Genomic DNA, 27,004 nt, shown 5'->3' on the forward strand with positions numbered 1-27,004 from the left:
ACCACCATGATTCCCTAGACCAGCAGTACAAGACTAGATGACCACCATGATTCCTAGACCAGCAGTACAAGACTAGATGACCACCATGATTCCCTAGACCAGCAGTACAAGACTAGATGACCACCATGATTCCCTAGACCAGCAGTACAAGACTAGATGACCACCATGATTCCCTAGACCAGCAGTACAAGACTAGATGACCACCATGATTCCTAGACCAGCAGTACAAGACTAGATGACCACCATGATTCCCTAGACCAGCAGTACAAGACTAGATGACCACCATGATTCCCTAGACCAGCAGTACAAGACTAGATGACCACCATGATTCCCTAGACCAGCAGTACAAGACTAGATGACCACCATGATTCCCTAGACCAGCAGTACAAGACTAGATGACCACCATGATTCCTAGACCAGCAGTACAAGACTAGATGACCACCATGATTCCTAGACCAGCAGTACTAGACTAGAGGACCACCATGATTCCCTAGACCAGCAGTACAAGACTAAATGACCACCATGATTCCCTAGACCAGCAGTACAAGACTAGATGACCACCATGATTCCTAGACCAGCAGTACAAGACTAGATGACCACCATGATTCCTAGACCAGCAGTACAAGACTAGATGACCACCATGATTCCTATTGAATCGTCACCTTGTCAGCAATTCATTTCATATTATTTATTCTTTTCACAGTTTGAGATTTCGTCAAATAAAATAAGTCAATTAATATTCTCTGGTATCTGACTGTGGGCTGCATAGAATATAGTATAGCATCACATTTACACTGGATGCATACATGCATATTCAAGAGAAGTTACTACTTGAAGAGAAATACCTAGAATGTGTTGGTTAGTCTATATGTTGTTTACATATTTTATAATGTTTAATGTTGTTTACATATTTTATGCTTTTTACTCATCTCATATGTATATACTGTATTCTATTCTACTGTATTTTAGTCAATGCCACTCTGACGTTGCTCATCCTAATACTTGTATATTCCTTAATTCCATTCTTTTACTTTTAAAATTGTGTGTATCGTTCGATATTATTGCACTGTTGCACAAGCATGTCACTACAACCGCAATAACATCTCCTATACATGTGTATGTGACAAAAATAAAATTAGACTTGACTTGTTTTAAAGTTGGTTTGGCCAGAACACTACAGCGACGGGCATCATCATTCTGTAGTTTGATCACGTTGAAAATAAGAACTTAATGTGTCATTTGACTTGATTTAAAGTTGGTTTGGCCAGAACACTACAGCAGCGGGCATCATTATTCTGTAGTTTGATCACGTTGAAAATAAGAACTTAATGTGTCATTTGACTTGATTTAAAGTTGGTTTGGCCAGAACACTACAGCAGCGGGCATCATTATTCTGTAGTTTGATCACGTTGAAAATAAGAACCTAATGTGTAATTTGACTGACTAATTCTCTTTTAATTCCAGTCCATTCACAAAGTAAAACAGAAATACACTATTCTCTCCCATGTTTTTTCCCCAATGAGGAAAATGTGCAATTGGAATGATGGTTTATTTTCTGAATTGAAATGGAATGACCTCCCTGACTGACTATAATGCTAGTCACTTCCTGTTACAGACATCTCCGACGGTGTTTTTAAAGACGTCTCTCTGTAACTATGTACGCTCAATTTATCCAAGAGAGTTCAGAAATGTTGAATGGATAAACTTCTATATTATTTCACCACGGTCACCGTCTAGCCAACTGCATGTTCTGGGCAATGGTAGTGTTACACATTCAGTCAGAGAGTTACGATAACTCAGTGATAAATTCAGTCAGAGAGTTACGATAACTCAGTGATAAATTCAGTCAGAGAGTTACGATAACTCAGTGATAAATTCAGTCAGAGAGTTACGATAACTCAGTGATAAATTCAGTCAGAGAGTTCTGATAACTCAGTCAGAGAGTTCTGATAACTCAGTCAGAGAGTTCTGATAACTCAGTCAGAGAGTACTGATAACTCAGTCAGAGAGTTCTGATAACTCAGTCAGAGAGTTACGATAACTCAGTCATCATTTAAACCAAGATAAAAAAACATGCGAGGCAGCAAAGCGGTGCCATGAAGTGACATCATTATCGTCATCATCATCATCATCATCACAACATGCTAAGCTAACCTGCCACAGACTGACTGTAAACAAAGTGACGAATACTGTGTCTCAAATGGATCCCTATGGGCCCTGGTCACAAGTAGTGCACTATATATGGGGTTCCATTTGGGACACGTATAAAAAGTTTTTTTTTGCCCTGTCTGTCCATTGGCATGGTTGAAGCCATCCGCAAACAGATCTAATGCCACAAGTCTTCACTTAAGCTATTTACAGCAATCAGATCCGTTGTCAAAACTCCACCTATCGACAGGGACCAAGGGAGCATACATTCTATCTAGTACACTGTGCTTAAATACATCCACGTGTTTGGAGAAACCTACCGTTGTCAAACCTGACATTATACTGAAGAGAGAGGGAGGGAGCGAGGCTAACTGATGGGAGGAGGGGTCGTAGACAGATACACATCAGAGCATTCTCAGTGTGCTTTAAATACATACACATTAGTAGGAAATATGATACAATATTTGAAGACAACAAAAAAAACATTAATAAAAAAACACAGGTAAAAAATAATAATTGAGGAACACACAAAATGGAAAAGTCATAAATTGAAGAAAATGAAGAAGATAAAAAAAATCAGATGAATATATTAAGACATGTCAGCGCATCAACAGTATTACATCTAAGTGAGAAATATAAATGACTTCCTGTCTGAAAAGGCTCCGCTGGGGAACACGACTCCAGACACTGACTAGGCTTCTCAGATCATGATCAGTAGGGAGGGAGAGGAGGAGGGAGGGAGGGAAAGGAGGAGAGAGGGAGGAAGAGGGAGTTGAGGAGGGAGGGAGGGAGGGAGGGGAGGAGAGAGGGAGGGGGGAGGAGAGAGGGAGGGAGGGAGGAGAGGAGGAGGGACGGAGGGAGGGGAGGAGAGAGGGAGGGAGGGAGGGAGAGGAGGAGAGAGGGAGGGAGTGGGGAGAGGAGAGGTTGTGGAGGAGGGAGGGAGAGGAGGAGAGAGGGAGTGGGGAGAGAGAGGAGAGAATGGAGGAGGGGACTACTCCTATGAGACTGCGTAAGTGAGTGCATCTGGTTAACCTCACCCTGAGAGCCGGGTGGGCCAAACTCACACATCTGAGAGACCATTTAATTGGTTCTAAAGTGGAATCTCCACCCGGGGCACCGGGCGAGCTAAAACAAGATGGGTGTATATGAGGGGTAGAGGTGGGGTACAGGGTATATGAGGGGTTAGGGGGTAGAGGTGGGGGTACAGGGTATATGAGGGGTTAGGGGGTAGAGGTGGGGGTACAGGGTATATGAGGGGTTAGAGGTGGGGTACAGGGTATATGAGGGGTTAGGGGGTAGAGGTGGGGGTACAGGGCATATGAGGGGGTGGAGGTGGGGGTACAGGGTATATAAGGGGGTAGAGGTGGGGGTACAGGGTATATAAGGGAGTAGAGGTGGGGGTACAGGGTATATGAGGGGGTACAGGTGGGGGTACAGGGTATATGAGGGGGTAGAGGTGGGGGTACAGGGTATATAAGGGGGTAGAGGTGTAGTGGTAACATGAGCGGGGCTAGATGTTCTGACAGCACTGCATCTTTGGTTTGTTCTCAGTGGGCTGCACCTGGATGTTGACCACATTGTTGCTAGGAGACATGTCGCTCTCCTGACGCTCTGACATCTGCTTCTGAGAGACGATTCGATAGATTTCTGATGGAGGAGAGAAGAGAGGGAGAGATGATTAGGTCATATCCAGTCTGTCCAGCCAAGATAGCAGATCACATCAACAGGTGTGACCACACACACACACACACACACACACACACACACACACACACACACCTGTCAGAATGGTCTGGAAAGCCGTTTCAACGTTGGTGGAATCCAGGGCTGACGTCTCAAGGAAAGACAAACCGTTTTTCTCTGAAGGGAAACAAACAACGTCAGAAAATAAGTTAGAGACTGTACCCGTTCTGAAACATTCCACAGGAATGAATGCAAGCATAAAAAGTGACATTAAAACATACATTTTTTGTGAGACTGCAGCATCATCAATGAAACCAGCATCAACAACAAAAAACAGAAATGTATGTAGCTTTTTCAGTGTCTGAGACTTGTTGAGAAACGACGAGGCATCTCTAACCTGCGAAGGCCCGAGCCTCGTCGGTGGGCACGGCCCGGAGGTGACGCAGGTCACTCTTGTTGCCAACCAGCATGATGACGATGTTGGTGTCTGCATGGTCTCTCAGCTCTTTCAGCCACCGTTCCACATTTTCATAGGTCAGGTGCTTGGCGATGTCATAGACCAGCAGGGCCCCCACCGCGCCTCTGTAGTACCTGCAACATGACATCATCAACAGTGGACAAAGAGGTCAATTTTATCAATAAAAGCCAGCGTACCATTATAGCCCTTTTAGAAACAGGGCACAAAGAGCTTGGAAAGACGACCATTAGGTCTACTCTATTCAGAGTTCTGACGTAAAACACCTTCTATCCTCCCTCTCCATTTCTCCAGGAAGCGCAGTTTGTCCATGAAATCTCCTTCATTATGATCCAAAAGGCTAAACTCTCTCCTGTTCTGAGACGCTCGATACCTTACGTCCCCGACTGTGTTCATACTGACACTGAAATATCCTCCCTGCTTCCACGACAGCACCAAACATACATTAATCACAGGACAGACAGGAGCACAGGATACGGTAATGAGTCTCAGTGGGATTACAGGATACGGTAATGAGTCTCAGTGGGATTACAGGATACGGTAATGAGTCTCAGTGGGATTACAGGATACGGTAATGAGTGGGATTACAGGATACGGTAATGAGTCTCAGTGGGATTACAGGATACGGTAATGAGTCTCAGTGGGATTACAGGATACGGTAATGAGTCTCAGTGTGATTACAGGATACGGTAATGAGTTTTAGTGGGATTACATGATACAGTAATGAGTCTCAGTGGGATTACAGGATACAGTAGTGAGTTTCAATGGGATTACAGGATACGGTAATGAGTCTCAGTGGGATTACAGGATACGGTAATGAGTTTTAGTGGGATTACATGATACAGTAATGAGTCTCAGTGGGATTACAGGATACAGTAGTGAGTTTCAATGGGATTACATGATACAGTAATGAGTCTCAGTGGGATTACAGGATACAGTAATGAGTCTCAGTGGGATTACAGGTTTTATGAAGTTAGCCTATGGTTTTAGTTAGGCTAACTTCATAAGACCACCGGCTAAATTCATAAGACCGTAGGCTAACTTCATAAGACCACAGGCTAACTCATTTTCTGTAAACCAAAATGAGCTGTTATTAGCCTACTAGCCTACTATACTGCAGAACCTATGATATGAAGCTGGTGAACACAGGCGCTCCAACTAACTCCGACAGTTGAACTTGAGGTGCGCAAGAATGTTTTAGGCCTACCAGAGTTACTCCTATAATCTAACAATAAAATGCGAATCTTTATTAAAAAATGTTTTTTATATATATATATATATATATATATATATTATAAACCCAGGGTCGGAAATCGACCCTGCTGCACGAGCATGCTTTTGCGGCACAGTCGATAGCGCGCTGGACCTCGGGCTCGAAAGTCGAGGGTTCGAGACCTGCTCCTTGCTGTTTCATTACATTGGTGTCAGAAGTGATTGGACCTTGCATCCACGACAGTGCGTGTGCTTGGCCGGTGAGCGCGTTCCTGTAATGTAATGAAACAGCAGGGAGCAGGTCTCGAACCCTTGACCTTTGAGCCCGAGGTCCGGCGCGCTATCGACTGTGTAAAAGCATGCTCCTGCAGCAGGGTCGATTTCCACGCTTATAAACCGTCCATTTTAAATTCAGGCTGTAACACAACAACATGTGGAAGAAGTCAAGGGGTGTGAATACTTCCTGAAGGTCCTGTGGAGATTCTTCACCTCCAGCTGCACAGGTCACATGATGGTAGAAATGGTTCAAATTGATTTCAGTTTTCCTTCATTTAAATCACCACCTCTAGATTATGGCTTTATACAGCTGGTTGAGTGTGGTCTTAGTGCCAGTATCAGATTGTGGTGGTAAATAGACAGCATGCAATGCCCCAATGGCCTAATGCAATGCCCTAATGGCCTAATGCAATGCCCCAATGCAATGCCCCAATGCCCTAATGGCCTAATGCAATGCCCCAATGCAATGCCCTAATGCATGCAACGCCCTAATGCATGCAATGCCCTAATGCAATGCTCTAATGCATGCAATGCCCTAATGCAATGCTCTAATGCATGCAATGCCCTAATGCAATGCCCCAATGCAATGCCCTAATGCATGCAATGCCCTAATGCAATGCTCTAATGCATGCAATGCATGCAATGCTCTAATGCATGCAATGCTCTAATGCATGCAATGCTCTAATGCATGCAATGCCCTAATGCAATGCTCTAATGCATGCAATGCCCTAATGCAATGCTCTAATGCATGCAATGCTCTAATGTATGCAATGCCCTAATGCAATGCTCTAATGCATGTAATGCTCTAATGCATGCAATGCTCTAATGCATGCAATGCCCTAATGCAATGCCCTAATGCAATGCTCTAATGCATGCAATGCTCTAATGCATGCAATGCCCTAATGCAATGGCCTAATGCATGCAATGCTCTAATGCATGCAATGCCCTAATGCAATGCTCTAATGCATGCAATGCTCTAATGCAATGGCCTAATGCATGCAATGATCTAATGCATGCAATGCCCTAATGCAATGCTCTAATGCATGCAATGCCCTAATGCAATGCTCTAATGCATGCAATGCTCTAATGCATGCAATGCCCTAATGCAATGCCCTAATGCATGCAATGCCCTAATGCAATGCTCTAATGCAATGCTCTAATGCATGCAATGCCCTAATGCAATGCTCTAATGCATGCAATGCCCTAATGCAATGCTCTAATGCAATGCTCTAATGCATGCAATGCCCTAATGCAATGCTCTAATGCATGCAATGCCCTAATGCAATGGCCTAATGCATTCAGTGCTCAAATCTCAGACAGCTGAACTGTGAAATGGACAATTATTGTTTTAGGAAAGTAAAAAAAAAAAAAAAACAATAGGCTATGAAGTTTTGCATATGCGAACCATTGAAACACAAGGAATAGTCTTATGTAATTAGTTATAGGCTGTTTTAAAGGATATGTAAATTAGGCTCATTTACATATGAGCCTCATTTATTTAGTTTATTGATGACGCTGGCTGCATTGGTGGACGGCCTAATGGCTTACGCACCCAATGCAGACGGTCCTTTGTAGCTCCGTTGGTAGAGCATGGCAATGCCAGGGTCGTGGGTTCGATTCCCAGGACCACCCATAAGTTAAATGTAAATGGTAAATGGAATATATTACATGACTGTAAGTGGAGTCTGCTAAATGGAATATATTACATGACTGTAAGTGGAGTCTGCTAAATGGAATATATTACATGACTGTAAGTGGAGTCTGCTAAATGGAATATATTACATGACTAAGTGGAGTCTGCTAAATGGAATATATTACATGACTGTAAGTGGAGTCTGCTAAATGGAATATATTACATGACTGTAAGTGGAGTCTGCTAAATGGAATATATTACATGACTGTAAGTGGAGTCTGCTAAATGGAATATATTACATGACTGTAAGTAGAGTCTGCTAAATGGAATACATTACATGACTGTAAGTGGAGTCTGCTAAATGGAATACATTACATGACTGTAAGTAGAGTCTGCTAAATGGAATATATTAACTGACTGTAAGTGGAGTCTGCTAAATGGAATATATTACATGACTGTAAGTGGAGTCTGCTAAATGGAATATATTACATGACTGTAAGTGGAGTCTGCTAAATGGAATATATTACATGACTAAGTGGAGTCTGCTAAATGGAATACATTACATGACTGTAAGTGGAGTCTGCTAAATGGAATATATTAGATGACTGTAAGTAGAGTCTGCTAAATGGAATATATTACATGACTGTAAGTGGAGTCTGCTAAATGGAATATATTACATGACTGTAAGTGGAGTCTGCTAAATGGAATACATTACATGACTGTAAGTGGAGTCTGCTAAATGGAATATATTACATGACTGTAAGTGGAGTCTGCTAAATGGAATATATTACATGACTAAGTGGAGTCTGCTAAATGGAATATATTACATGACTGTAAGTGGAGTCTGCTAAATGGAATATATTACATGACTGTAAGTGGAGTCTGATAAATGGAATATATTACATGACTAAGTGGAGTCTGCTAAATGGAATATATTACATGACTGTAAGTGGAGTCTGCTAAATGGAATATATTAACTGACTGTAAGTGGAGTCTGCTAAATGGAATATATTACATGACTGTAAGTGGAGTCTGCTAAATGGAATATATTACATGACTGTAAGTGGAGTCTGCTAAATGGAATATATTAACTGACTGTAAGTGGAGTCTGCTAAATGGAATATATTACATGACTGTAAGTGGAGTCTGCTAAATGGAATATATTACATGACTGTAAGTGGAGTCTGCTAAATGGAATATATTACATGACTAAGTGGAGTCTGCTAAATAGAATATATTACATGACTAAGTGGAGTCTGCTAAATGGAATATATTACATGACTGTAAGTGGAGTCTGCTAAATGGAATATATTACATGACTGTAAGTGGAGTCTGCTAAATGGAATATATTACATGACTAAGTGGAGTCTGCTAAATGGAATATGTTACATGACTAAGTGGAGTCTGCTAAATGGAATATATTAGATGACTGTAAGTGGAGTCTGCTAAATGGAATATATTACATGACTGTAAGTGGAGTCTGCTAAATGGAATATATTACATGACTGTAAGTGGAGTCTGCTAAATGGAATATATTACATGACTGTAAGTGGAGTCTGCTAAATGGAATATATTACATATAGATGACCGGTAAATTTCTCAAAGGTTCAATAAATAAAATTCTTCCCGGTCTCTTGTCCAGTGCCAAATCTTCCTATTGTAAACTCTGGATCAGCTTTACCTTCCCCAATCCTAACGTTAACCATTAGTGGGAAAAATGATAAACTGACCCCAGATCAGCATCTAGGGGCAACTTCACCCTACAGCATACTCACGCCGAGGTGATAGCCCGGTAGCGCTCCTGTCCTGCCGTGTCCCAGATCTGAGCCTTCACCGTTTTCCCATCCACCTGGATACTGCGGGTGGCAAACTCCACTCCAATGGTGCTCTTACTTTCCAGGTTAAACTCATTCCGGGTGAAACGAGAGAGCAGGTTGCTCTTGCCCACACCCGAGTCTCCTATCAGAACCACTGGAACACAAAATTAATGGCTGATGGATTCAATGCAATAAAAATCTTTATTGACCCCAAAGGTCAGGTTTGGATTACACACACACACACACACACACTTCAATTTTTCTCTGCCTCAAGGGCCCCTACGGTTTTGGCCCCCAGGGCTTCAACCCATGTAAGCTCCTGCATTAATCAGGCCCTGCCAGAAGGTCAATGTGTAGCAATTACATGGGGATATGACATAGTTAAATCACGTGTAAGCTACAAGATGCCATCACATAAAATATCTGACCACCACTATTCACTTGTGCAGTGACACTGGCAAACATCCACAGTGGTGTGTAGCTAACGTTAATTCTTAGTCTTATGCGCTTTTTATGTTAAACCAACTTGAAATAGAAACAACAAAACAGATAGCCACAACACATGACAAGTAAAATTTAGATTAAACAGCACAGAAAAAAAGGAAAGGGAGATTATACATCACATTATTTATCTACGGATGAATGTAGCTAGATAATAACCAATGTTGCATGTAGCTAAAATAACCAGCTGGCTAGCTAATCTAGCAATCTAGCAATCTAGCTATCTCGGGAAACACCCCGACCTCACTTAATCATACAAAAGTCAGCATTGTTTAGAAACAGCTGCTAACCTATTAACGTTAGGCGTTTGGGTACCTAACGTTGCAATCCAACTGCTTCACAATTTATGTTTATAATTTATCATCAATATGTAGTTTTCGTTTATAAAACAAATAATGTATCAGAGCTATTCACACACCTATATCATACTTCACAGACACAAATTAAAAGGTTTCACTGTTAACGTTAGCTAAACAGCTGCCTAGCTAACGTTAGCTACCTAGCTAGCTTTGATATCGAGGATCATGCTGTAATGTTACCTTTAAACAGATAATCGTATTCATCATCTCTGGTTCCCATTTTCTAAAAGATAAATAGGAGTATTTCGTTTGTATAAACTGTTTAAAATGAGACGATTTAGCAAATAGATTTTGAAACACTCAGCTAGCTAACGGCGACGGGTCTGTTTTCAGACTGACACTTCCGGGATTTTGTTGTGACGTTGGCTAGCTATGGGAGGGGGGGCAACAAAAAAGCAAACCAACGGCCGATATTCATTGCTACGATATGAATTGCAGGCACTTCAAATAAAAATGCACCAGTGAAGTAGTAGTCCGCCACAAAAAATAATTACTACAGTGCACGGGTATTCTTATTACATAGATAATAGTTATATACATAATATGAAAGAAGTTGGAGCACGGGGTTCTATGGTGTAATGGTTAGCACTCAGGACTCTGAATCCTGCGATCCGAGTTCAAATCTCGGTAGAACCTATGTTTTTATTCTCTTAGAAACGGCGCAGATCCACAGAGAAGACATTTTCTGATGGGAGGTGCCATGAGAAAGCCCATCAAAATACACTACGTGTATAAAACATCACGAATACCTGCTCATTCCATGACTAACCAGGTAAATCCAGGTCAAAGCTATGAACCCTTTCCGATGTCACCAGGTATCAGGAAAATAACCTCACACTCAACGTCAACAAAACTAAGGAGATGATTGTGGACTTCAGGAAACAGCAGAGGGAACACCCCCCTATCCACATCGATGGAACAGTAGTGGAGAGGGTAGCAAGTTTTAAGTTCCTCGGCATACACATCACAGACAAACTGAATTGGTCCACTCACACAGACAGCATCGTGAAGAAGGCGCAGCAGCGCCTCTTCAACCTCAGGAGGCTGAAGAAATTTGGCTTGTCACCAAAAGCACTCACAAACTTCTACAGATGCACAATCGAGAGCATCCTGGCGGGCTGTATCACCGCCTGGTATGGCAACTGCACCGCCCTCAACCGTAAGGCTCTCCAGAGGGTAGTGAGGTCTGCACAACGCATCACCGGGGGCAAACTACCTGCCCTCCAGGACACCTACACCACCCGATGTCACAGGAAGGCCATAAAGATCATCAAGGACATCAACCACCCGAGCCACTGCCTGTTCACCCCGCTATCATCCAGAAGGCGAGGTCAGTACAGGTGCATCAAAGCTGGGACCGAGAGACTGAAAAACAGCTTCTATCTCAAGGCCATCAGACTGTTAAACAGCCACCACTAACACTGACACTGACTCAACTCCAGCCACTTTAATAATGGGAATTGATGGGAAATGACGTAAATATATCACTAGCCACTTTAAACAATGCTACCTTATATAAATGTTACTTACCCTACATTATTCATCTCATATGCATACGTATATACTGTACTCTATATCATCGACGGTATCCTTATGTAATACATGTATCACTAGCCACTTTATACTATACTATGCCACTTTGTTTACATACTCATCTCATTTGTGCATACTGTACCCGATACCATCTACTGTATCTTGCCTATGCTGCTCTGTACCATCACTCATTCATATATCCTTATGTACATATTCTTTATCCCCTTACACTGTGTACAAGACAGTAGTTTTGGAATTGTTAGTTAGATTACTTGTTATTACTGCATTGTCGGAACTAGAAGCACAAGCATTTCGCTACACTCGCACTAACATCTGCTAACCATGTGTATGTGACAAATAAAATTTGATTTGATTTGATGATTTGATTTGAAGACAGGTTAAATAAGGATTTTTAAGCCTCGAGACATGGAATGTGTTTCAGTGCTTTTCAACATGTTATGTTATGCCAGTCGCACCGGTTTGAGTGTGTCAAGAACCGCAACGCAGCTGTTTTTTTTTTTTTTACACTCAACAGTTTCCCGTGTCTACCACCCAAAGGACATCCAGACAATTTCAATCAAGAATGGTCCACCACCCAAGGGACATCCGGATAACATGACACAACTGTGGAAAGCATTGGAGTCAACATGGGCCAGCATTCCTGTGGAACGCTTTCGACACCTTGTAGAGTCTATGGCCAGACGAATTGGGGCTATTCTGAGGGCAAAAAAAACGGGTGTAATTTAATATTAGGACGGTGCTACCAATGTTTTGTACACTCAGTGTATACCTCCACATAAAAAACCCATGATAAAATAAAATATTGGATTTTAAGAATAATGTGATTTACCACTAGGTGGCAGAATAGTTCTGATTAGGCTACCTTTCTAGTACTAAACTCCACGGGGGAATTATAATTATGAGAGGATCTAGGGCTAGGCTATCTACACTGAAGAAAAATATAAACGCAACATGTAAAATGTAAAACATGAGCTGAAATGAACGATCCCGGAAATGTTCCATATGCACAAAAAACGTATTTCTCTCGAATTTTTCTTCACACATTTGTTTACATCCCTGTTAGTGAGCATTTCTCTTTTGCCAAAATAATCCATCCATCTGACAGGTGTGACATATCATATGCTGGAGAAGTATGCTCTTCTCTGATGAATCCCAGTTTCAACTGTACCGGGCGGATAGCAGACGTGTATGGCGTTGTGTGTGAGAGCGGTTTGCTGATGTCAACGTTGTAAACAGAGTGCTGCATGGGGGTGGTGGGGTTATGGTATGGGCAGGCATAAGCTACAGACGCCGAACACAACTGCATTTTATCGATGGCAATTTGAATGCACAGAGATACTGTGACCAGATCCTGAGGCCCATTGTCGTGCCATTCATCCGCCACCATCACCTCATGTTTCAGCATGATAATGCACGGCCCCATGTCACAAGGATCTGTACACAATTCCTAGAAGCTGAAAATCTCCCAGTTCTTCCATGGCCTACATGCTCACCAGACATGTCACCCATTGAGCACGTTTGGGATGCTCTGGATCTATGTGTACGACAGCGTGTTCCAGTTTCTGCCAATATCCAGCAACTTCACACAGCCATTGAAGAAGAGTGGGACAACATTCCACAGGCCACAATCAACAGCCTGATTTACTCTATGCAAAGGAGATGTTGTCCTGCATGAGGCAAATGGTGGTCACACCAGACACTGACTGGTTTTCTGATCCACACCCTGATCCACACCCCTACCTTTTCTCTATGAGAGCATATGCATATCTGTATTCCCAGTCATGTGAAATCCATAAATGAACAGTAACTCAGTAAAATCTTTGAAATTGTTTTGTTTGAAAATAAAAAATAAAAAATTGAAATTGTTTCATGTTGCGTTTATATTTTTGTTTTTGTCTGGGAAATTAACATTTTCAATAACACTTCACATTAAAGTATACTTACAATTATGTATAAAATGTATTATATGCATTTTATATATAGTCCTATGCATTGTAATGTATTGTACCAGTACTTGTGTAGACTTGCAAGTCAGAATCTTCACAATCAAAATGTTATAACTTAGTTTGTAAAAAAAAAAAGAATGATTAGTTTATAGATAGTGTAGTTCATACATGTGTTAAACAGCTACAACACAATGATATGTATGTTGTTTTGGCGCTTCCTATAATTACATAGGGTGACCCGACAGCAGCCAAACCAAACCCGCGCGACGCAACGTATTCCCCATCACAACCAAAATGGCGGAGGACGGAGCCGGGTCGGCGCCTTGAACACAACTGGCTATAGTAGTCTATTTCTAGATATCAACGGCTCATTCAAATATTGACTGTTTTTAAAAATGCCAGTGTGTTTTTGAAGAAATCCCGCCGAAGTTGGACGACGAGTGATATCGCGTTTGCTGGTGGTGTAAGTATAATGTTAATTAAACCGTTATTTTGTGAGGAGTTGATAAGGGGTTTAGCTATGAGTTTGCTAGCTAATGTGAGGTAACCGGCCGTAGCCAGGCTAACTAGGGCGAACGGTGTTTTATTCCAGGCTGTCACTCTCCGTTTAGTGGGATCACCCCTATGTGAATTTGAGCAGAATTCATGCAGTGAATTCACCGGATAACTGTCCAGACAGACAGTACCAGCCTCAGTGTGTCCTGCTTTTAAAGCTGCATTGTAATGGATTTAGTATCTCGTCGGCTTCTGTAATACCTTCATGCGTATGCAGATGACATGCCACAGGTTGCTGTCAGTCTGTCAAGGTGGTGGAAAACGGTGTGCATAATGAATATAGTTAGCTTTATATTCGTGCCCCAGAGCATGGAATCACAGTATGGGACCCGTTTACAGGACCCACCTGTGTGGCTATGACTATGACCCTATGCAGGGACATAAGGATTGACTGATTGGTTATATAGTGCACATTCTAGTGTCACGAATATATTTTTTTTGTCCTGGACTATAATAAAGTAATGTGTGGGTCAGATAGTCTTAAAATAAAACTGAATATCTTCCTCTGTCAGATAATAATTTAAGCCGGGGGAGAAAACCATGTGTCACTTCTGCTTGGCAGAGCTATGTAGTTATTTGCAGGAGGCTTGATGGTGCGCAAACAGAGTACAACATTAAACTACCAGCTCAAGATTGAGGAAACAGGCATCGTGGTTTTTGACTGAGGAAACAAAGTTGATCCTACTGTTTAGATTGAGCTGAAGTGAGTATAGTGGAAACGTGATTTAGAGTTTGCATTCACTTGGATGTTTTGGTAGCAATAAAAAAGACAGTATGCTGTTTGTGCTGTGGAAACAGCTGTATGGAAAGCAGATGTGTAAAAAAACGTCTCCACATTCTTGCATACTGGAATGATGGAGACATCAGATATGAATTAACTTTAGGCTATTAAAGATGGATTTCATCATATGAATTTCCTCACGGGAGATTGAAGTGGTGACACCATACAGGACAGACAAGTCAGATCAAATCATACCATCACACTCTGACAGGAAGATAGACACAACCTACCCCATGTGATTTGGAAACCTCACTGCCACTTATACCAGAGAGGTGTTTATATACTCACTCAGTAAACTGCACAATTCCTCTTCTGGATCCAAGTCAACAGTCTAGATTCTATCTTATCATATTCTATTTTATTCTATTCTGTGCGTCAATAACTAAGCTAATCCTGATCAACATTGTCAGTGTTCAACACAAACTCAGTTGTCATGATTTATGGAAAATAGTAAAACAATTGTTGGAGAGAGAGAGAAAGAGACAGAGAGAGAGAGAGAGAGAAAGAGAGAGAGAGAGAGAGAGAGAGAGAGAGAAAGAGTGAGAGAGAAAGAGAGAAAGAGAAAGAGAGAGACATAGAGAGAGAGAGACAGAGAGAGACAGAGAGTGAGAGAGAGAGACACAGAGAGAGAGAAAGAGAGAAAGAGAGAGAGAGAGAGAGAGAGAAAGAGTGAGAGAGAAAGAGAGAAAGAGAAAGAGAGAGACATAGAGAGAGAGAGACAGAGAGAGACAGAGAGTGAGAGAGAGAGACACAGAGAGAGAGAGAGTGAGAGAGAGAGAGAGAGACAGAGAGAGAGAGAAAGAGAGAGAGAAAGAGAGAGAGAGAAAGAAAGAGAGAGACAGAGAGAGAGAGAGAGAAACAGAGAGAGAGAGACAGAGAGAGAGAGAGAGAAACAGAAAGAGAGAGACAGAGAGAGAGTGAGAGAGAGAGAGACAGAGACAGAGAGAGAGAGAGGAAACAACGTAAGCAGTCTACACAGCATGGTGTCTGTTCCCGTTCTAACCAACGGTGTCCCTTGTATCGATCGGAATGTTAAAAGGAGGAAAACATGTTGACGACGCTGTCACACATGAGAGAGAAATACGTGAAGGTAGTCAGTCAACAGTCAAGTCCTGCTTTTGAACCACACAGCATGAAGATTAGAGTTCCGGAAGCAGGGAGTTAGATTTCCGGAAGCAGGGAGTGAGAGTTCCCGGAAGCAGGGAGTGAGAGTTCCCGGAAGCAGGGAGTGAGAGTTCCCGGAAGCAGGGAGTGAGAGTTCCCGGAAGCAGGGAGTGAGAGTTCCCGGAAGCAGGGCTCGGGGCCCTGGTCAAAGTAGTACACTACATAGAGAATAAGGGTGCGATTTAGGACGAAGACCAAGGCCTTGCCAAAGCCCAGGGGTCCTTTCTCACTGTGCAGAGAGGCAGCAGCTGCACCACTGATGGGGTTCAAAGCAAAGGCAACAAACACCCTGATGATAGAAGTTCAGATGTCAGTGTCCAGGGATAGGACATATTATAGGAGAACCAGACTTCATACAGGGGAACCAGTACATACATGAGAATGTAGCCTTGTCAGAATAGAAGATGATGCAGAATGTAGCCTTGTCAGAATAGAAGATGATGCAGAATGTAGCCTAGTCAGAATAGAAGATGATGCAGAATGTAGCCTAGTCAGAATAGAAGATGATGCAGAATGTAGCCTTGTCAGAATAGAAGATGATGCAGAATGTAGCCTAGTCAGAATAGAAGATGATGCAGAATGTAGCCTTGTCAGAATAGAAGATGATGCAGAATGTAGCCTAGTCAGAATAGAAGATGATGCAGAATGTAGCCTAGTCAGAATAGAAGATGATGCAGAATGTAGCCTAGTCAGAATAGAAGATGATGCAGAATGTAGCCTAGTCAGAATAGAAGATGATGCAGAATGTAGCCTAGTCAGAATAGAAGATGATGCAGAATGTAGGCTACGAGAAAGACTAAGTAATGTATGAGATTTCTGTCTTCTTCAGCAAAGCTAACAGATATCAAATCAAATCAAATTGTATTTGTCACATGTGCCGAATACAACCTTACAGTGAAATGCTTATTTACAAGCCCTTAACCAACAATGCAGTTTTAAGAAAATAAGATTAACAAATAATTAAAGAGCAGCAGTAAATAACAATAGTGGGGCTGTATATAGGGGGTACCAGTACAGAGCCAATGTGCGGGGGCACCTGTGTCGAGGTAATTGAGGTAATTATGTACATGTAGGTAGAGTTATTAAAGTGACTATGCATAGATTATAAACAGAGAGTAGCAGCAGCGTTCTGGGGGGGGACAATGTAAATAGTCTGGGTAGCCATTTGATTAGCTGTTCCGGAGTCTTATGGCGTGGTGGTAGAAGCTATTTAGGAGCCTCTTGGACCTAGACTTGGCGCTCCGGTACCGCTTGCCGTGCGGTAGCATAGAGAACAGTCTATGTCTGGGATGGGAAGTTGGAAATAGACACATAACATCGGATGGACTGCTTTAGATTTGGAAACAAACCAAAGAAATGGCAATTTCACAGGCTTAGATTAACATTGACTCAGGGATTGCAAAACAGAAACATCAATTAGGCCTAGGCTAAATCTGGGAACAGAGTATGTTGTAATGTATTAGGTCTACAAATGGGCAGGGTGTCTCCTGAATGTCAGGCTGTTTTTACACTGTTGTTAGGCTGGCTGGCTGGCTGTGTGTTGGGTGGCTGGCTGGCTGACTGTCTGGCTGGCTGGCTGTGTGTTGGATGGCTGGCTGTGTGTTGGGTGGGTGGCTGGCTGGCTGGCTGGCTGTGTGTTGGGCGGCTGCCTTGCTGTCTGGCTGGCTGTGTGTTGGGTGGCTGGCTGGCTGGCTGGCTGTGTGTTGGGTGGGTGGGTGGCTGGCTGGCTGGCTGGCTGTGTGTTGGGTGGGTGGCTGGCTGGCTGTCTGGCTGGCTGTGTGTTGGGTGGCTGGATGGCTGGCTGTGTGTTGGCTGGCTGGCTGTGTGATGGGTGGCTAGCTGTCTGTCTGTGTGTTGGGTTGCTGGCTGTGTGATGGGTGGCTGGCTGTCTGGCTGGCTGTGTGTTGGGTGGCTGGCTGGCTGGCTGTCTGGCTGGCTGTGTGTTGGGTGGCTGGCTGTCTGGCTGGCTGTGTGGTGGGTGGCTAGCTGGCTGTCTGTCTGTGTGTTGGCTGGCTGGCTCTCTGGCTGGCTGTGTGTTGAGTGGGCTGTGGTCTCAGAGGATTGATGTAACAGCACTAAGTCCTGACCAGCCTTTAAGTAAAGGGGTTTAATAGTCACTTACTGGCAGATGCAAACATTGGTCTTACAGGGTGTGTGTCATTACAAACCCTGTTACTGTCTATGTCATCTGTAATATCACATAAACCATTGGGCTAAGCTGGGCTATAGGCCTATGCCATGTTCTATCCCAGTAACCATTGGTGTAGGCAGGGCTAGGTTACATACAGTAACCATTGGTTTAGGCAGGGCTAGGTTACATACCCATTGGTTTAGGCAGGGCTAGGTTACATTACATTTCTATCCCAGTAACCATTGGTTTAGGCAGGGCTAGGTTACATACAGTAACCATTGGTTTAGGCAGGGCTAGGTTACATACAGTAACCATTGGTTTAGGCAGGGCTAGGTTACGTACAGTAACCATTGGTTTAGGCAGGGCTAGGTTACATACAGTAACCATTGGTTTAGGCAGGGCTAGGTTACATACAGTAACCATTGGTTTAGGCAGGGCTAGGTTACATACAGTAACCATTGGTTTAGGCAGGGCTAGGTTACATACAGTAACCGTTGGTTTAGGCAGGGCTAGGTTACATACAGTAACCGTTGGTTTAGGCAGGGCTAGGTTACATACAGTAACCGTTGGTTTAGGCAGGGCTAGGTTACGTACAGTAACCATTGGTTTAGGCAGGGCTAGGTTACATACAGTAACCATTGGTTTAGGCAGGGCTATGTTACGTACAGTAACCATTGGTTTAGGCAGGGCTAGGTTACGTACAGTAACCGTTGGTTTAGGCAGGGCTAGGTTACATTACATTTCTATCCCAGTAACCGTTGGTTTAGGCAGGGCTAGGTTACATACAGTAACCATTGGTTTAGGCAGGGCTAGGTTACATACAGTAACCATTGGTTTAGGCAGGGCTAGGTTACGTACAGTAACCATTGGTTTAGGCAGGGCTAGGTTACGTACAGTAACCGTTGGTTTAGGCAGGGCTAGGTTACATTACATTTCTATCCCAGTAACCGTTGGTTTAGGCAGGGCTAGGTTACGTACAGTAACCATTGGTTTAGGCAGGGCTAGGTTACATACAGTAACCGTTGGTTTAGGCAGGGCTAGGTTACATACAGTAACCGTTGGTTTAGGCAGGGCTAGGTTACATACAGTAACCGTTGGTTTAGGCAGGGCTAGGTTACATACAGTAACCATTGGTTTAGGCAGGGCTAGGTTACGTACAGTAACCATTGGTTTAGGCAGGGCTAGGTTACATACAGTAACCATTGGTTTAGGCAGGGCTAGGTTACATACAGTAACCATTGGTTTAGGCAGGGCTAGGTTACATACCCATTGGTTTAGGCAGGGCTAGGTTACATACAGTAACCGTTGGTTTAGGCAGGGCTAGGTTACATACAGTAACCATTGGTTTAGGCAGGGCTAGGTTACATACAGTAACCATTGGTTTAGGCAGGGCTAGGTTACATACCCATTGGTTTTGTAAAACATAGGCGGGCAGCAGTGATACACACATTTTACATGAGAAATCAAATCAAATGTTATTTCTCAAATGCGCCGAATACAACAGGTTAAATAAAGTTAAATAAAGGTTAAATAAAGAAATACAGTGAAATGCTGACTTACAAGCCCTTAACCAACAAGGCATTTGGAAAATATTTACTAAATAAACTAAAGTGAAAAATGAAATAAAAATACATTAAAAAGTAACACAATAAAATGACATAACAATAACGAGGCTCTGTACAGGAGGTACCGGTACTGGGTCAATGTGCTGGGGTACAGGTAACGAGGCTCTGTACAGGAGGTACCGGTACTGGGTCAGTGTGCTGGGGTACAGGTAACGAGGCTCTGTACAGGAGGTACCGGTACTGGGTCAGTGTGCTGGGGTACAGGTAACGAGGCTCTGTACAGGAGGTACCGGTACTGGGTCAATGTGCGGGGGTACAGGTAACGAGGCTCTGTACAGGAGGTACCGGTACTGGGTCAATGTGCGGGGGTACAGGTAACGAGGCTCTGTACAGGAGGTACCGGTACTGGGTCAGTGTGCTGGGGTACAGGTAACGAGGCTCTGTACAGGAGGTACCGGTACTGGGTCAGTGTGCTGGGGTACAGGTAACGAGGCTCTGTACAGGAGGTACCGGTACTGGGTCAGTGTGCTGGGGTACAGGTAACGAGGCTCTGTACAGGAGGTACCGGTACTGGGTCAGTGTGCTGGGGTACAGGTAACGAGGCTCTGTACAGGAGGTACCGGTACTGGGTCAGTGTGCTGGGGTACAGGTAACGAGGCTCTGTACAGGAGGTACCGGTACTGGGTCAGTGTGCAGGTAACGAGGCTCTGTACAGGAGGTACCGGTACTGAGTCAGTGTGCTGGGGTACAGGTAACGAGGCTCTGTACAGGAGGTACCGGTACTGGGTCAGTGTGCGGGGGTACAGGTAACGAGGCTCTGTACAGGAGGTACCGGTACTGGGTCAGTGTGCGGGGGTACAGGTAACGAGGCTCTGTACAGGAGGTACCGGTACTGGGTCAGTGTGCTGGGGTACAGGTAACGAGGCTCTGTACAGGAGGTACCGGTACTGGGTCAGTGTGCTGGGGTACAGGTAACGAGGCTCTGTACAGGAGGTACCGGTACTGGGTCAGTGTGCTGGGGTACAGGTAACGAGGCTCTGTACAGGAGGTACCGGTACTGGGTCAGTGTGCTGGGGTACAGGTAACGAGGCTCTGTACAGGAGGTACCGGTACTGGGTCAGTGTGCGGGGGTACAGGTAACGAGGCTCTGTACAGGAGGTACCGGTACTGGGTCAGTGTGCTGGGGTACAGGTAACGAGGCTCTGTACAGGAGGTACCGGTACTGGGTCAGTGTGCGGGGGTACAGGTAACGAGGCTCTGTACAGGAGGTACCGGTACTGGGTCAGTGTGCTGGGGTACAGGTAACGAGGCTCTGTACAGGAGGTACCGGTACTGGGTCAGTGTGCTGGGGTACAGGTAACGAGGCTCTGTACAGGAGGTACCGGTACTGGGTCAGTGTGCTGGGGTACAGGTAACGAGGCTCTGTACAGGAGGTACCGGTACTGGGTCAGTGTGCTGGGGTACAGGTAACGAGGCTCTGTACAGGAGGTACCGGTACTGAGTTAATGTGCTGGGGTACAGGTTGGTGTAGGTAAATTGTAAAGTTACGATGCATAGATAATAAACAGCGAGTAGCAGCAGTGTAAAAACAAAGGGGGGGGTCAATGTAAATTTAATTAATTGTTCAGGCATAATGGGACCCAAGAGTTTTGATGATCATCCAGGTGCTTTTTGACAAACTTTAGTAAACTTTTTGGACGACGTGTGTCCCGTTATGCCTGTGTCCCTGGTGAAAACCAAACAGTGCATTCCCACAGTAAGAACCTCATACCAACAGATAAGCATGGTTTGTGGTAGTGTGATGGTTTGGGGAAGGCTTTGCTGCCTCGGGACCTGGACGACTTGTCTTAATTAACTTTGTTAATTAAATAAATGAAATAAGTATCAATTTTTTTATGTTATTTGTAAACTCAGGTTCCCTTTATCTAATATTAGGTTTTGGTTGAAGATCTGTTAACATTCAGTTTCAAAAATATGTAAAAAAAAAAAATAGCGAAAATCAGAAAGGGGGTAAATACTTTTTCACGGCGCTGTAACTTAGATTTCAGTTCCAGTTCCCCCTTACAGAGTAGTCCATAATTTAGCCACACTTTCCTCCTGTGTTGGTCTTGTTTACCATCTTCCTGGTATTGATCTTGGCTCTATTGAATTTGCTCTGGGAAAAGAAGATGAACTTAATGGCCTGCATCTTTACTTGCTATTACTGAGGGAAAGTCTGTCTTAATGGCCTGCATCTTTACCTGCTATTACTGAGGGAAAGTCTGTCTTAATGGCCTGCATCTTTACCTGCTATTACTGAGGGAAAGTCTGTCTTAATGGCCTGCATCTTTACCTGCTATTACTGAGGGAAAGTCTGTCTTAATGGCCTGCATCTTTACCTGCTATTACTGAGGGAAAGTCTGTCTTAATGACCTGCATCTTTACCTGCTATTACTGAGGGAAAGTCTGTCTTAATGGCCTGCATCTTTACCTGCTATTACTGAGGGAAAGTCTGTCTTAATGGCCTGCATCTTTACCTGCTATTACTGAGGGAAAGTCTGTCTTAATGACCTGCATCTTTACTTGCCAAACTGGGCGAAAGTCTGTCTTAATGACCTGCATCTTTACCTGCTATTACTGAGGGAAAGTCTGTCTTAATGACCTGCATCTTTACCTGCTATTACTGAGGGAAAGTCTGTCTTAATGGCCTGCATCTTTACCTGCTATTACTGAGGGAAAGTCTGTCTTAATGGCCTGCATCTTTACCTGCTATTACTGAGGGAAAGTCTGTCTTAATGGCCTGCATCTTTACCTGCTATTACTGAGGGAAAGTCTGTCTTAATGGCCTGCATCTTTACCTGCTATTACTGAGGGAAAGTCTGTCTTAATGACTTGCATCTTTACCTGCTACTACAGCTACTACTACTTCCTCACCTGCCTCCATCCCTATGTTGTGCATTAATAGATCTCTGGACTGAATGAATCTCAATTAGAGCTCCTCTTTAATTGAAATTCCACCGTGATAAAGTTAACAGGAATTCAATTAACTCCAGGAGTCTCAAACTGGAAAAACAGAGATACATTTTTTTGTGGGGGAGGAAAATGCAAATGATTAAAAAGGTTAATCTGTCCCCTCCTCTGCCCCCCCCCCCCCACCCCCCCCCACCCCGCTCCTCTCTGATTGGGTTAAATACGGAAGACACATTTCGGTTGAATGCATTCAGTCGTTCAACTGACTATGTGTTTCCTTTAATTTCTCTAATACACAGAATGGGGGATGGGGAGCTTATTAAGGTGAAAGCAATTGGCTGTCTTCACCTTCTGATGAGTCACAAAATCAAAGCACCTACTGGCGCTTCCCAAAGCAAAGAGCTGCCTGTGAATTGAAAAACACGCCAGGACAACAACAAAAAAAGCCACAAGGATTTCGCAAACCTGTTGGCTGCCTTGCCTTGGAGCCTTAAGCTCTCTGAAGAATGGTTTTCTGCCAGGTAGTGAGGGAATTATCTAGGGTACGTCCCAGATGGAACCCTATTCTCTGTGTAGTGAAGAGCCCTGGTCTACAGTAGTGATGGATACCTAGAGTTGGTATGAAGGATAGATACCTAGAGTTGGTATGCAGGATGGATACCTAGAGTGGGTATGAAAGATAGATACCTAGAGTGGGTATGAAGGATGGATACCTAGAGTGGGTATGAAGGATAGATACCTAGAGTGGGTATGAAAGATAGATACCTAGAGTGGGTATGAAGGACCGGGACCTAGAGTGGGTATGAAGGACCAGTACCTAGAGTGGGTATGAAGGACCAGTCCTTAGAGTGGGTATGAAGGATGGATACCTAGAGTTGGTATGAAGGATAGATACCTAGAGTGGGTATGAAAGATAGATACCTAGAGTGGGTATGAAGGACCGGGACCTAGAGTGGGTATGAAGGATGGATACCTAGAGTGGGTATGAAGGATAGATACCTAGAGTGGGTATGAAGGATGGATACCTAGAGTGGGTATGAAAGATAGATACCTAGAGTGGGTATGAAGGACCGGGACCTAGAGTGGGTATGAAGGACCAGTACCTAGAGTGGGTATGAAGGATGGATACCTAGAGTTGGTATGAAGGATAGATACCTAGAGTGGGTATGAAGGACCGGGACCTAGAGTGGGTATGAAGGACCAGTACCTAGAGTGGGTATGAAGGACCAGTACCTAGAGTGGGTATGAAGGATGGATACCTAGAGTTGGTATGAAGGATAGATACCTAGAGTGGGTATGAAGGATAGATACCTAGAGTTGGTTTGAAGGACCGGGACCTAGAGTGGGTATGAAGGATGGATACCTAGAGTGGGTATGAAGGATAGATACCTAGAGTGGGTATGAAGGATGGATACCTAGAGTGGGTATGAAAGATGGATACCTAGAGTGGGTATGAAGGATGGATACCTACAGTGGGTATGAAGGATGGATACCTACAGTGGGTATGAAGGATAGATACCTAGAGTGGGTATGAAGGATAGATACCTAGAGTGGGTATGAAGGATAGATACCTAGAGTGGGTATGAAGGATAGATACCTAGAGTGGGTATGAAGGATGGATACCTAGGGTGGGTATGAAGGATGGATACCTAGAGTGGGTATGAAGGATAGATACCTAGAGTGGGTATGAAGGATGGATACCTAGGGTGGGTATGAAGGACCGGTACCTAGAGTGGGTATGAAGGATGGATACCTAGAGTGGGTATGAAGGATGGATACCTAGAGTGGGTATGAAGGATGGATACCTAGAGTGGGTATGAAGGAAGGATACCTAGAGTGTGTATGAAGGAAGGATACCTAGAGTGGGTATGAAGGATAGATACCTAGAGTTGGTATGAAGGATGGATACCTAGAGTGGGTATGAAGGATAGATACCTAGAGTGGGTATGAAGGATAGATACTTAGAGTGGGTATGAAGGATGGATGCCTAGAGTGGGTATGAAGGATAGATACCTAGAGTGGGTATGAAGGAAGGATACCTAGAGTGGGTATGAAGGAAGGATACCTAGAGTGGGTATGAAGGATAGATACCTAGAGTGGGTATGAAGGATAGATACCTAGAGTGGGTATGAAGGATGGATACCTAGAGTGCGTATGAAGGAAGAGGCAATATGTAACAATTAAGTGATTTCTGGATCATTCTTTCTGACGTACTCTCACTCTGTTTCTATAACTCTATAACTCTGTATCTATAACTCTGTTTCTATAACTCTATAACTCTGTTTCTATAACTCTGTAACTCTGTATCTATAACTCTATAACTCTGTTTCTATAACTCTATAACTCTGTTTCTATAATTCTATAACTCTGTTTCTATAACTCTATAACTCTGTTTCTATAACTCTGTATCTATAACTCTATAACTCTGTATCTATAACTCTATAACTCTGTTTCTATAACTCTGTAACTCTGTATCTATAACTCTGTTTCTATAACTCTATAACTCTGTTTCTATAACTCTGTAACTCTGTATCTATAACTCTATAACTCTGTTTCTATAACTCTATAACTCTGTTTCTATAATTCTATAACTCTGTTTCTATAACTCTATAACTCTGTTTCTATAACTCTGTATCTATAACTCTATAACTCTGTTTCTATAACTCTGTTTCTATAACTCTATAACTCTGTATCTATAACTCTATAACTCTGTTTCTATAACTCTGTTTCTATAACTCTATAACTCTGTTTCTATAATTCTATAACTCTGTTTCTATAATTCTATAACTCTGTTTCTATAACTCTATAACTCTGTTTCTATAACTCTGTTTCTATAACTCTGTATCTATAACTCTATAACTCTGTTTCTATAACTCTGTTTCTATAATTCTATAACTCTGTTTCTATAATTCTGTAACTCTGTTTCTATAACTCTGTTTCTATAATTCTATAACTCTGTTTCTATAACTCTGTTTCTATAATTCTATAACTCTGTATCTATAACTCTATAACTCTGTTTCTATAACTCTGTTTCTATAATTCTATAACTCTGTTTCTATAATTCTATAACTCTGTTTCTATAACTCTATAACTCTGTTTCTATAACTCTGTTTCTATAATTCTATAACTCTGTTTCTATAACTCTGTTTCTATAACTCTGTAACTCTGTATCTATAACTCTATAACTCTGTTTCTATAACTCTATAACTCTGTTTCTATAACTCTGTAACTCTGTATCTATAACTCTATAACTCTGTTTCTATAACTCTGTAACTCTGTATCTATAACTCTATAACTCTGTTTCTATAACTCTATAACTCTGTTTCTATAATTCTATAACTCTGTTTCTATAACTCTGTTTCTATAACTCTATAACTCTGTTTCTATAATTCTATAACTCTGTTTCTATAACTCTGTTTCTATAACTCTATAACTCTGTTTCTATAATTCTATAACTCTGTTTCTATAACTCTATAACTCTGTTTCTATAACTCTGTTTCTATAATTCTATAACTCTGTTTCTATAACTCTGTTTCTATAATTCTATAACTCTGTTTCTATAACTCTGTTTCTATAATTCTATAACTCTGTATCTATAACTCTATAACTCTGTTTCTATAACTCTGTTTCTATAATTCTATAACTCTGTTTCTATAATTCTATAACTCTGTTTCTATAACTCTATAACTCTGTTTCTATAACTCTGTTTCTATAACTCTGTTTCTAGAACTCTGTTTCTAGAACTCTGTTTCTAAAGCTCTGCACTGATGCTGGAGTCTTGTGTTTGGGGAAAACCAGAATATAGCTTTAGCCTATGCCAATATGCCAGAGTAGACAGAACGGGTTGTTACTTTAAGTCTCTGTGTCTCTCTAAGGACATAAGAACCTGGCTTAAAGACTTAAAGTCCTTCCATCCATATTACATCAGCTGGAGAAAAGGAAGTAGGCGAGCTGTTGAACCACCCACTTACTGTGTTACCCCACAGTGTTGGTTACTTTACTGCAGTCACTTTGGGAATGAAAAAAAAAAAATACCCCAATAGCTTAATGTAGCTGTGTCCCTGTAGCAGGGCACAATAGCCTGTGTCTAGCATCCCTGAAGGGACAGATAGCGTGACTGTAAGGTCAACGAGATATCAGTATAAGGCTCGTCTTTTATCATTCTTCCTGATGCACTATGAGTTAGGGCAGGGAATTACCAGGGACTTCTCCATACAATATTATCACCATGTTTAGGTACCGAACCGACGATACG

General features: G+C 42.7%; 2 protein-coding genes and 1 non-coding gene across 11 annotated transcripts in view; 2 read left to right on the plus strand and 1 right to left on the minus strand.

The window, feature by feature from the left end:
• Positions 1-3,541: 3,541 nt before the first annotated feature.
• LOC110516490 (ras-related protein Rab-11A) lies at positions 3,542-10,473 on the minus strand. Its single transcript, XM_036964502.1, has 5 exons — positions 10,285-10,473; positions 9,203-9,398; positions 4,229-4,422; positions 3,928-4,008; positions 3,542-3,795 (listed from the first exon to the last, which is right to left on the minus strand). Exons 1-5 carry the CDS (start codon positions 10,322-10,324, stop codon positions 3,659-3,661), a joined length of 648 nt encoding a protein of 215 aa, XP_036820397.1. The 5' UTR covers positions 10,325-10,473; the 3' UTR covers positions 3,542-3,658.
• Positions 10,474-10,668: 195 nt separating this feature from the next.
• Positions 10,669-10,740, plus strand: trnaq-cug. The gene has a single exon. It is a non-coding gene; the product is annotated as a tRNA-Gln (tRNA).
• Positions 10,741-13,877: 3,137 nt separating this feature from the next.
• LOC110487144 (C-myc promoter-binding protein) overlaps positions 13,878-27,004 on the plus strand; it is a 161,027-nt gene continuing 147,900 nt past the window's right edge. For all 9 annotated transcript variants that reach the window (XM_036964104.1, XM_036964105.1, XM_036964107.1 and 6 more), the window contains exon 1: positions 13,878-14,067. The gene's annotated coding sequence lies outside the window, so the exon portion shown is untranslated. The remainder of the gene's footprint in view (positions 14,068-27,004) is intronic.

This window comes from Oncorhynchus mykiss, chromosome 26, assembly GCF_013265735.2.
Source record: "Oncorhynchus mykiss isolate Arlee chromosome 26, USDA_OmykA_1.1, whole genome shotgun sequence".
NCBI lineage: Eukaryota > Metazoa > Chordata > Actinopteri > Salmoniformes > Salmonidae > Oncorhynchus > Oncorhynchus mykiss.